Below are 12,733 nucleotides of genomic sequence, written 5' to 3' on the forward strand. Positions count from 1 at the left end.
CATATTTACAGTTGCTTGGAGTTAGTCCTTTAACTCTGTTGAAAGAGTACTTACATTTCATCCACAGATACAGAATTCAATCCTAGGATATGTTAAAAGTCACAATAACACAGAATAATTGCCATCAGTATAGAACTGCCTTGTGACAATGAGATATAACTCAAGAATGGGTCTTTTTTATGAACAGAATATGCCAATCAATTAGTTTGCAAAGTTAAAAAATGTCTTAGAAAAACAAAACTGTCTTAACTGAAGATGACTCCTACCCTTCCAAAATTTGTATGTCTCTTTGTCCTACGTTTATATCATTATATTTAAAATAAGACAATGAATCAGCCTTGTCAATTCCATTAATAATCATAAACATCATAATTAGATCCACTCTAACTTTTCTTTATTCAAGAGAAAACAATTTCAATGAAATTGTACAACAATCTTTTCATCCTAGGTATCTTTCTAGTAGCCCTCTGAACTATTGTCAACAATTAATGTCTTTTCTAAGATGAGAAGCCCAAAACTGAACACAATACTCCAAATGCAATCTAATCAATTACTTATACAATGAAATAATAACCTCTTTAGTCTTGTATTCAGTATTTCTGTGGAAACAACCTAAATCCCTATTTGCCCTAAAACTAGCAACAGTACATTATTTGAATGACTTAAGAGACTTAGCAACCAAAATACCATGGTATTTTTCTTTCATAACACTGTTAAGGATATTCCCATTAAGATAATATTCATGATTCACCTTGCCCTTTTTATAATTAAAAGTCATTTTCCATTTACTCGCCCAATATTCCAAATTATTTTGTAAACCAGCAGCATCCTTCTTACAGCCAGCAATACACAAAACCTTTAATATTATCAGCAAATTTAAATAATCTGTTGATCATTTCTTCATCTATGTCAATGAGGTAAATAAGAAAAGGGACAAAGGTCCTAACACTGAAGTACTCCACTTGTAACATGAATCCAACATTACTGAATTCCATTTGTAACAACCCATTGCTTTCTTCTTTCCATCCGGTTTGCTAAAAAATGAAATAACCTATTCCCCAAACTTACAGAAAAAAACCTTTTTGGAACAAGCCTTTTATGTGGTACTTTTCTCACCTATATCAGCAGTAATGTACCTCTTCAAACAAATGTCAGAAGATTAGTAAGGCTTACCATTCAACAAAATTGTAAACATAAGTAAACAACTTTGCAAATCATCTTTTATCAGATTTTTGAAAACTCTTCCCATGACTCAAGCCTTTCCTTTAACAAACAGGAAAATATCAATTCCCCTTTTAAACTTTTGTAAATTTCTGGCTTTCATTAATCCTTTCATTATAGGTTGGGTGGAATCCAAACAGTTTGTAACTATGAAAGTATTCATGAGAGTAATTATACTACAATTTTTGACAATGTATACATATATTTACAAAATTTGTTGGTTATTGATAAACATTACAAGGCTTTTATACACAAAATGTCAGGTTTCTTAAGTATGTATTAAGATATTTTAATTAAAGATTTTATCATAAAATGTTTTATTTTAGAATGTTGACTATGCAATATGCAGTGTAATTTTCATTTTAAGATTAAAAATAATTTTATGCATCAGAAAATCTTCAAATTTCACATGTGAAATCTATATAGCCTTCAGATAATTATCAAATGTTTTTTAAATATAATCTTCTATTTTCGCTATCAGGTCGATATCTCTGTACATTTGATAGATTTGACCGATTTCGTAAATGCCCTGAAAAAAATTTAGAAAATAAATATAAATTATGTTTTTTTTTTCTTTCTAGAATAACTATATCTGAAAAAAAACACAAATGTTTAATCTAAATAGCTTAAATGTCATAACATTGTACATTTTTATATATATTTATTATTTTTATTATAATGACCTTTCAGCAACTGCTGGGTAATTTGACTCAAGTTACAGTGACACGGCACAAATGCACTCATGTTACTGTATATAAGAACATAAAACTGACCCATATAAAGTGACCTGTCTTGGCTACGTTTTATTGGACTAGTATGTTATAAAATCTTGTTGCATTTCACTTATAATACATTATATATTAGCATACAATATTACTACTTACAAATAAGTTTTTAAACTTATTTTTTTATAAAAACAGAGCAACAAATAAAGAAGTAGAGCAAATAATTATCTCTTCTAGTTCCAACCTTTGTACTTGTCTCAGGTTGCTAAGCCTTGAAACATTTTACACATGAAGGATGTAATTCAAAATTTTTTTTAGAATTTATATATACATTTGAAGAACCAAAAAATCATAAATTACTATCTCAATACTATAGAATTCCATTATAATTTATCAAATTTAGTAACTGAGCTGTATTTAGGTAAAACAAAAAAAAATTCAAAAGCTAAAGACTCAGCTTAACAACATGAAGGTTTGTTATAAAAGAAAGAGACAATGCCGTTGTACTTGAAAATGGCTGAGAAAACCATTCATGGGACATTCTGAGCTTTCAATTCATTATATACGTCATGTACAGAAATAGTGTATATAAGGGACCATGTATTCTAACTTTTAAATATTGGTAATTTGAGTTCCTAATTCAACAAATCTATAGACTTTGAATTTTGACATAACAATGTTTAAAATGAACTAGCACTGCATTCAACATACCATCTGACAAACAACAATAGATGATTAGTGTTTTTTTAAATATTTACTTTCAAATGAAGAAATTAAATAATGTGTAATATGAACATTTAAATTACAATCCATAGCTTCATACCAAATGTAATAAATTCATAAAATATTCGTTCAATAAAATTTGAATGCAAGTTAACAACTGTGATAACTTGGCTTTCAACCCACAACAACAGGTTTAATGCCTATAGCAACTCATTCCATAAGTCAATCACCCTATTAGAAAAATAAATATCTTTACGGGAGGCTAGCCTATCTTTACCAAATCTTATGTTTGTGGGTTTTTTTCCTCATATCATCTTCAGGACATCAGTAAAATAAATCAAAGGCCTTTATCATGTCTCTGGATAATCCTGTAAAATTCAATTACATTTTTACCCTTCTTTTCTAAATAGAAAATAAGACATCATAGCCTTTCCCTATAAGATAAGCATTCTATCCCCAGAATCATCCCATAATAGTCCTCTTGTGAACCCTTTCCAATAAGGAATTAATTATTTGATAGTACTAACTCTTTTATGAGTTATGATAAATAAAAGATTGAATGAAAAACTTAATTATTTACTGTTCCACAACTTTACCTATTGTCTTACATTTTGCAAAACAAGCCAAGCATAATAAGTCTGTGGAACAAGATAAATAACATGGAGCTAGTGTCAAAAGTGAGGTCAGTTTGAAGCTAGAGAAGTTGAATTGAAATTTAAAAACATATGTGAAACAACAATTAAATAAAAAGTGTATTTTTTTTCAAATTAATCAAACCCCTTGGCAATAGTTTGGCATAGATAATGAAACTTGTGTAATTTATATTTACATGTGATGAAATTTTGTACTTCAAATGGATCGGGATAAACACCTCACAAAAACATAATACTCCAGAAGCAAATGTCTGTTAGTTTCAAAGATTTTCTTTGTTTATTAATTAAAGTGTTAATGCCTATCTACAAAATGTGGACAAGTACCTCACTCAGAATCTAACATACACTGTCACTCACCTTTCTCATGAAGGATATTTACAGAAATAAAAATGAAACTTGGTATTTTTGAATAGAAAATTCAAAACAGAATATCTCAGTATACAAAAGTAAAATAAGCATTATTTAAGTCACTTGTAATAAATAACAGTTACAATAACATTCTTTACATAATTTGATACAACTTCAAATAACAGAAATGACACCTATAAAAGTAGCACTGGGCTAATTGTAGTCAAAAGTATTAATTTTATTTAAAGAAACAACTGAGTTCTGACTTACTGTCTTAAAACAGAATGGTACCATTTTCAAAACTGATATGTTGGTAATTACAAACAATATCATATATAATGATTTCCATCTTTGCGAAGTGTTTTACTATACAGATATATATATATATATAAACATGACCATGCAACATTTTGACCTCTCTACTTAAGTCATCCTTCAAGCACAAAGAAATAATAAATATTGAGCTGAAGAGAGAAAATATACAACCAAAATAATGTTTTAACTGCATGAAGCAAGAGCAATAATAAAAATAAACTTGGGTCATTTATGATTAAAATTTACTTATGAAAATCAAGAAAAGAATACTTTACCTTTAATGACGTACTAACTACTTGAGATGATCAAAGTTTTTCAACTTCACTTTATTGAAACAAAACTTTCATAGGACAGCTCACCCAGTTTGATAGTTTAATTCCTGTAGGATATAAGATCAACCTAGCTTAAATTACTTACAAGTAAACTAATATGTAAGTTGGCTAACTGATTGAGTAACTGAATATATTCTATAAGTAACACTGATTTGAATTATTCACTGAAGACTTCAGTCACTTCTCAATAAATACTTCACTGAATAAACTTGGTATCTATAAACATCATAGACCCCATCTCTAGATACTGCCTGGATATAGATTTTTACATAATCACAAGCTTTCTACTTATTCTAGGATTTTTATGAACTTTCTAGATCAGTGTCATCATTCCATTTAGTAGCTCCCTCAAGCAAATAACTAAAATATAGCACTGAAAACACAGCTCACAACCATACTTTCTAACCAAGTCTTTAATAAGAAAGTTCTACCAAGAGGTCAAACAATACAATTTTCAAACTGTCCTTTAGATTAAAACACCTTTTTAAAAGGATGGACTGTTTACTTATTTTACCTCTCCCTCCCTCTACCTGATTTTCCAAAAATATACTTATGAAGACTGCAAGTCCCATTGCACCAGATAACCTAAACAATTTTCTGCCTGCATCCATGAACAAAAAAAAGAGTAACTTTGATCAGGTAAATTTTTTTAAGTGCATTCAATTTCGTTAACCCAAGTCACAGACATAAAAATGTACACACAATAACTGAACTGAGATTCACTAACCTTTGTAATAGTAATTCTGACTAAACTTTTAATAAATGAAAATCAATATATAACAAGAATCTCCTCCATTTTAGATATAATGCAATTTTCAAATAGAATGTTTACTAAAAAAAAATTTCTATCCTCTGTTGCTACAGTTTCTAGGTGTTCAATAACATTGTTGATTAGATTTATTTTTGTTCTTGCTTCACATGATTAGAACATTTTTCCAATCTTGTATTTTCTATTTATCTTAGTTTCATGCACGAGTACGACTTAAGTAACGAGATCAAAATGTTGCACAGCTTGTTTCACTACTTAGAAAAATGATAAGTTAGTTTCTGTAGCCCACTATTTTACTGATCAACATCAACAATGCACTAACTGTATTGAATTTACAGTTTAATTTCCTCAAGTGGTTCTTAACAGGACAATAATACAGAAATAACAAGGCAAATGTCTAGAGAACATGGTAAAATAGTTACAAAATTTAAGTTACAAAAGAAAATCAAAACAGTGAAACACTATAACATACAAATTTTCGTCACTGGCTTTTCATTTTCAGCACTACAGTTTAAAAGTGAAATATGCATAATGTCAAAAGCAGTTTATATGAAGCACACAAATACAACACATTCACTGTCTGCTGCAGACAATGAACATTATGTTGTAATTGTGTATCAGAGTAATTGTTCTCAAAATCTTTATATATATATATATATATATATATTCACATTTTCAACTTAAATGATGTACAGGGTGTTCGGAAAGACACTGTGCAGTTTTGTAATCATATTTTATTCAGTCTATTTAAAGCCAGCAACTGATAGCGGTGTTTAGAAACAAAATAAGAAGGATCCAGGCCTGTATTGATGCCAATGGGGGTCACTTTCAACACTGTTTATAATTGTCATTCATATTTACCTCCTGTATTCTATATTGAAACATGTCTGTTAATAAATATATAAGTGCACAGTGACTTTCCAAACACCCTGTATTATAACCTAATGAAAGAGAATTCCTTAGTTCATTAAAACTGTGTATTTATCCTATTTACAAGATTTTTTGTGTTTTTCATTTGGACCTTCATATCTAGCCATAGCAGATGCAGAACAATTAGATATTATTCACAGAGACTGTGGTTGTGAAGATTGTTTTGTTTGCATTGATAACGTTGTTTTTAGCAAATCTATTTTGTTGTGTTATTCCGACAAACAAAATTTTGAAATTTGCAGATGAAAATAAGATGTTGAGGGTGGCTAACTATGTCAGAGATGCTACAGACTTGTAGGGAGATTTAGATCCTTTGATGCATTGGATCAATATGTGGCAAATGATGTCTAACTATTCAAAATGTAAGGTGATGCATATAGGTTTCACAATTCAAATTATTGTTATGAGTTAAATGGGAATACATTAAATACTGTGTTTGAAGAAAAATCTTGGTTCTATGATTAAAAAAATCACTTATGTCATCTAAACAATATATTGCAGATAGCAATAGGGCTATAACAGGATTTTAGGTAGCATCTGTAGAAGTACTAAATACAAAACAAAAGATGTTGTTTCACTGTATAAAGCAATTTAAGGTTTCATATAAAGTACTGTATACAGTTTTGGCTCCCTTCTTTATGAAGGACACTGAATTGTTGGAGAGGTTTAGAGAAAAGCCACTCAAATGATAACTGAGACGTCGGGATTGTGCTATGAGACTAAAATCTCTAAACTTGTATTCTCTCAAAAGGAGAAGGATCAGGAAGGATTTAATTGAGATTTTTAAAATTTTTAAGGGTATTGATGATACAGATCTCTCAAATCTTTTGTGTTTAACAATAAAAAATAGGACAATCAGTCATAAATTCAAATTCTGAGAGTATAGGAATCATCTAAAACAGTGGTGCAGAAAGTCCGCCCGAGGGCCAAATGCAGCCCACGACGAGTCGCTGAGTGACCCGCAATGTCCAACGGGAAAGTCAAACATAGAGAGTTTGAACCTGCTCAAAGATTAAGCGCTATAGAAGAATAAGCATTAGATTAAATACTGGATGGTTTCATATTTGTGTCGAGCAATAAAGAAAATTTAATAAGCAAATATCGTTAATGCATAGGCATTTAATCATTGGCACAATGACATAATATGTCCGTAATTACAAAATCTCACGCGTTCCAACTGTTCTTCAAGATTTATTTACGAGCCCTATTTTGATATTATTTCATAACTAAAATGGCAGCTAATCGTAAAAGAAAAGTTGACAACGAAAACCAGCAGTTTCATGATGATTGGACTGTGCAATACTGTTTTGCTCAACAACAGAAGAACGTGATTTGTCTGCTGTGTCATTCAACAGTAGCAGTGGCAAAGGTATCCAATATAAAGCGTCATTATGAGTCTAAGCATAAATATTTCCACAATATTGTCGGTGATGAACAAACAGCTTGAATTGAATCTCTGAGGTGGTCGCTGAATCACCAGCAGAATGTTTTCTCAAAGCAGTCAGCAGATTTTGGTGCAGCATGTGAGGTCAGTTACAATACTTTGTTGATGATAGGGAAATTTGGCCGACCACTCACTGATGGTGATTTTGTCAAGCAATGTATGATCACTGCATCGGAAAAGTTGAGTCCAAAAGCAGTTCACAAGCTAGAGACTATGGCTTTAAATTGTATGACAGTTCAACAAAAAATTTCATACCTCTCAACAGATGTGACAAGGCAGCTTACTTCTCTTTGGCAGCAGACAAGTCAGCTGACATCAGTTCAACAGCACAGCTACCAGTTTTTGTTTGTGGTGTGTTGTCATCATCTGATATCACAGAGGAATTAATCAGCATGGATTCCATGAAGAGTCAGACAACTGGGTCTGCTCTATTCGAGGAGACAATATGACTGTAGTAGTGTTTCATTGGATTTCACGAAACTGGTAAGTGTGACAACTGATGGAGCACCAGCCATGACTGGAGAAAGTAGCAGGCTAGTAGCATTGCTGATGAAGCATCGAGGAAAGCAGAACAGACAGTTAGTGAAGTTGCACTGTGTTACTCACCAACAAAACCTGTGCAGTAAAGAACTTGGTTTTCAGGCACTGATGGCATTAGTGACGAAAACCATTAATTTTGTCAAATCACGAGGGCTCAATCACCGTCAGTTTTGAAGTCTTCTTGAAGAAGTTGATTCAGACTATGGTGGCCTTGTGTATCACTGTGAAGTACTCAGGCTGAGTCAAGGGAAGATGCTCAGAAGATTCTGGGAGTTGATTGATGAGAAGCAAGAACAAAGACACAGAAGTGACTAACATGACTGATTCAGTATGTCTGTCAGCTTACAAGTCACGTCTCAGCTTTCAGGACAAAGTTGCAGTTGTTCCAGCAGCAAGCAGCATCAGGCAACTTTGTGCACTCTCCCACTTTTCAGTCACAGCTATAGAAGAATCAGGACATTGACACACAAGTTTATGTTGAGAAGATAGATACCATAATTCAATCCTTCAACTCAGAGTTTCATGACTTTGACCAATGCAGATTGTTGATGAAACTTTTTGCTGATCTGTTCAGTGTGTCAGTGAATGACTTGTCAGCAGAGTATCAGCTCAAACTTATTGATCTCCAGGCATCTGATGAACTGCGTGTTATTTACTGAGGAAACAGTTTGCTTGACTTCTACAAAACATTGCCGGATACATTTGCTAATCTGAAAGAGAACGCACTTGTCCACACCAGCATGTTTGGCAGCGCGTACTTTTGCGAACAGGCTTTCTTGTATATGAAACTGAACAAAAACAACACTAGCAATCAGCTGACTGATGATCATCTGGAAGCAGTCTTGCATCTTTCAATGTCAAACATCAAGCCAGACATTTCTAAGCTTGTAGATGATATGCAGCACCATCCATTGCACTGACTTTGTGACAGTTGATGTATCATAACATTTCTTAGAATAATGTGCAAACTCTTTGATGTAATAATTATTTGTGTGTTTTTAAATGTGATGTCCATCTTGTGTGAAACAACTGTGGGACGATTTTAATCTTCACTTTTTTATGGCCCCCAACAGTTACGAGAAGTCTGTTTGTGGCCCCTGACTCAAAAGGTTTGTGCACCACTGATCTAAAGTTTAAACAGTATTACTTTACAAAGGATGGATGGCTTTTGGAATGAATTAACTGCCTTCCAAGGCAGCAGAGGTAGAATATTTAATTCAATAAAAGATCAGTTAAACACATGAGTAGTAAAAGGTGTTTATAGTTGAGAACTGAAAGGGACATCTTTGATGGGCTTATAAGCTACATTTTGTTCCTTCAAAATTTTATGAATTTTGTTCAATTTGCTTTTATAACATGTTAAGTTTTACATTATTGTGTTTTTATGTTAAACCTGCTTTTACACATTATACTAAGTGGTTAAGGGGTTAAGTACATTATACTAAGAACACTCTAAAACATACAAATCAACAAGTTGCATAAAAACCACAGTGAATATAAAACTGTGGTAGAAGGAAGAAGAACATGCATCAGAACTATATCTGTATGTTTCATAACATAATGTTTTGGAACAACATGGGGCCTACTGGCCCACCTTAGCTGTTCCATCCTCTAAGCTAAAATAATTTTAAAAATCAAAAAGTCTTAAAGCCAGCCCTTATGATTCATATTTTTATCAAGCTTTTTATTGAACTCGCTTAAAGTTACTGCCTCTACAACATCTGAAGGTAACCCATTCCAAAGGCCAGCCACCTTGTTAAAAAAATGAAATTGTCTCAGCTGATAATGACTCCTACCCTACCAAAATTTATATTCGTGTCTCTTAGTTCTACAATTCTCATTGTTAAATAAGAAAAACAATGATGCATCAACACTATCAATCCCCTTTATAAGTCTAAACACCTCAACAATTTGAGATATTTCAGCCTCTCCTCATATGACAACCCTTCCATCCCAAGCATCATTCTCATAACTCTTCTCTGAAACTTTTCCAAGAATTTACTATCTATCCTAAGACAAGGAGCCCAAAACTGAACACACTGTATGATGAAATTATAATCACATTAGACTTTTATGTAATATTTCTGTAGATACAACCTAAAATCCTATTTGCCCTACTACTAGCAACAGCACACTGTTTGAATAGTTTTAGACTTTTTCTTCATAACATTGTTTAGGTTACTTACATTAAAATTATACTTATAATTCAATTTATGATAACCCATATGTATTATCTTGCATTTATTATAATGAAAACCCATCTGCTATTTATTTGCTCAACACATAAATCCTTTTGTAAATCAGCAGCATCCTCTTTGCAGCTAGCAACACCCAAAACTTTAATGTCATCTGCAAATTTATGTAATTTATTGACTGTTCCTTCATCTGTATCATTTATGCAAATCAAAACAGCAAAGGTCCTAAGACTGAGTCCCAAGGTACATCACTAGTGACAATTCAGTTTGACTGAACTCCATTTATAACAACCCTCTACTTTCTTCCATATAATAAATAAAGGAAAATAAAGGAACATTGATCAACTTGGAATACCAGGACCATTCAGAAAGTGGTTTGCAACAACTCCTACCCTAGCCATGATGTGAGTATTCATAAACACATAAGTTAGTAACAAAAGTAATCCATGCATCTCAGGTAAAAGTATGCAAAAGAAACAAGTACCTCCATTTGAAAGAATGATATAAGTTGTATGTGCACAAGTTACTTTATGTCATATCTATTCAAATGTTTAATATCTCAAGTAACTAAGAAATGAAACTAATATTCAAGCTACTCCATATAAAGGCATATTAGTCAAGTTACAAGATACAGCATTAATGAATTTATGTACAATCTGACTGCTAAAATAGGCACCAGCAAACAATCATCCTTGTACATTATATAAACTATGGAAGGCATTTAGAGAACAGTGGTGTAATATGGATGTGATGGCCTTACAGTAAATTCTTTTGTAATGGAAACTATGTTGTAAGGTTATTGGCAAGATGCACGATCAGACAGAGTATTACAAGACATTGGAACAAACATTGTGACAACATAGGATCCAGAAAAATTTTTTATTTAACATACATATCCTCTAACAATTTACAAATCACATTCTACAAGTATCTACACTTGTATGTTTATTTTAATTTGATATCCATGTACATCTCATTTGTTCAACACAAATCAAATATATTACACTGACCAATTTATTTCGATTGTGAGATTTTCAACTACTAAGAACAAAAACATTTTCTTTGATGTTTTAGAATAAAAGTAATTCCTGTGAAAAAAGTATCGTTATTTACACACGAACTTTGTTTCATTTGAAAGCTGTAAGACCACATAAACACTGAAGTCTCACTTTCAAGTCAACTATTGCAGTCATACATAATATATTCTAGTAACAATGATATTTGGCAAAATGAGTTATCCAATAGTGGCAATCTACAATAACATCATCACAACTAACCTTACAGATTACAAGTAATTTATTAAAATAACGCGTCTACTCACATTTGGACTGTTCTTTACTTCTATTGAGTCATCGTGGCCAATTTCCACTTTCGACTGACCATCTTGACTCTTGGCGTCAAACGATTTGGATGTTTCAATTTGTTCTTCAACAAGAACCCTCTTTCCTGCCGATTGCTCAAGTTCACAAATTGTACTTTTCCTTTTGCCATAACCAACATCTTCATATACCGAACCAGGTGAATTTTCAACCTCTTCGTACAAATCTATTGAAATCAGTATTGATTCGCTTGAAGCCCCTGGCTCAAAATCTTTTGGAATTTCAATTTCTTCTTCGCTTTCCCTTATGATTACTGAATCTTCCAAATTTTTACAACTGTTTGTTGCCATTTTAATTTTTCGCCGTCGCCACCTAACCGTAAAAGAAGGAAATATTTCTGTTTAAAATAAAAATTAATGATAATGGGAAAGAGAGTGTTTAATTGTCGAAAATAAACGTAAATGAGATGAAAGTACATATTTTAAAACTATTTCAGTAATTCAGAGGGTAGCTTTCCTATTACTCTGTCTGAAATAAAGGACGTGTTAAGTTTATTTCTGAACAATTTACTTTTACTCAAATTAGCCTAGTGAAAGCAAATTCGAGAATTTAAAGTAATGGAGTGTATTCTTTGCATTTAAATAAAGTAATAAAAGTGAAAAAATAAATGTGATACGATTCAAGGGGTATAATCAGAGTAAACGTTGAAATCAAAGTATCTGCAAAACAGAAAATTCTTGTAATTTTGTTTGTAGTGTGTAAATATATCGAACTCTACTAAAAAAGTGAAGCTTGTGTAGCAAATAAAAACTATTAGATTCCATAAATAAAAGAAGTCTATAATTCAAGTGTATTTAATTTTGTTTTTCAAAATTTTAATAATGGTATGCTACAAGATGTTCGGAAAGTCACTGTACACTAATATATTTATTAACAGACATGTTTCAATATAGAATACAGGAGGTAAATATGAATGACAATTATAAACAATGTTGAAAGTGACCCCCATTGGCATCAATACAGGCCTGGATCCTTCTTATTTTGTTTCTAAACACCGCTATCAATTACTGGCTTTAAATAGACTGAATAAAATATGATTACAAAACTGCACAGTGTCTTTTCGAATACCCTGTATTTCAATATCGTTCAAGTTTCTTATGATAAAATATAATACATACCTTTTCTTTCACGTTTCATAAATCCAGCATGTTTGCTATTC

The 12,733-nt window shown here is 31.9% G+C and overlaps 1 protein-coding gene across 1 annotated transcript in view; it reads right to left on the reverse strand.

Moving 5' to 3' along the window:
* The window catches only part of Mon1 (vacuolar fusion protein MON1 homolog), a 35,222-nt gene extending 23,323 nt beyond the window's left edge, over nucleotides 1–11,899 (reverse strand). Inside the window, 1 exon segment of the mRNA XM_076475342.1 lies at nucleotides 11,517–11,899. Coding sequence (XP_076331457.1) covers nucleotides 11,517–11,864 — 348 coding nt within the window. The 5' untranslated portion in view covers nucleotides 11,865–11,899.
* Between the last annotated feature and the right edge of the window lie 834 nt (nucleotides 11,900–12,733).

This window comes from Tachypleus tridentatus, chromosome 13 (genome assembly GCF_004210375.1).
Source record: "Tachypleus tridentatus isolate NWPU-2018 chromosome 13, ASM421037v1, whole genome shotgun sequence".
Classification (NCBI taxonomy): domain Eukaryota; kingdom Metazoa; phylum Arthropoda; class Merostomata; order Xiphosura; family Limulidae; genus Tachypleus; species Tachypleus tridentatus.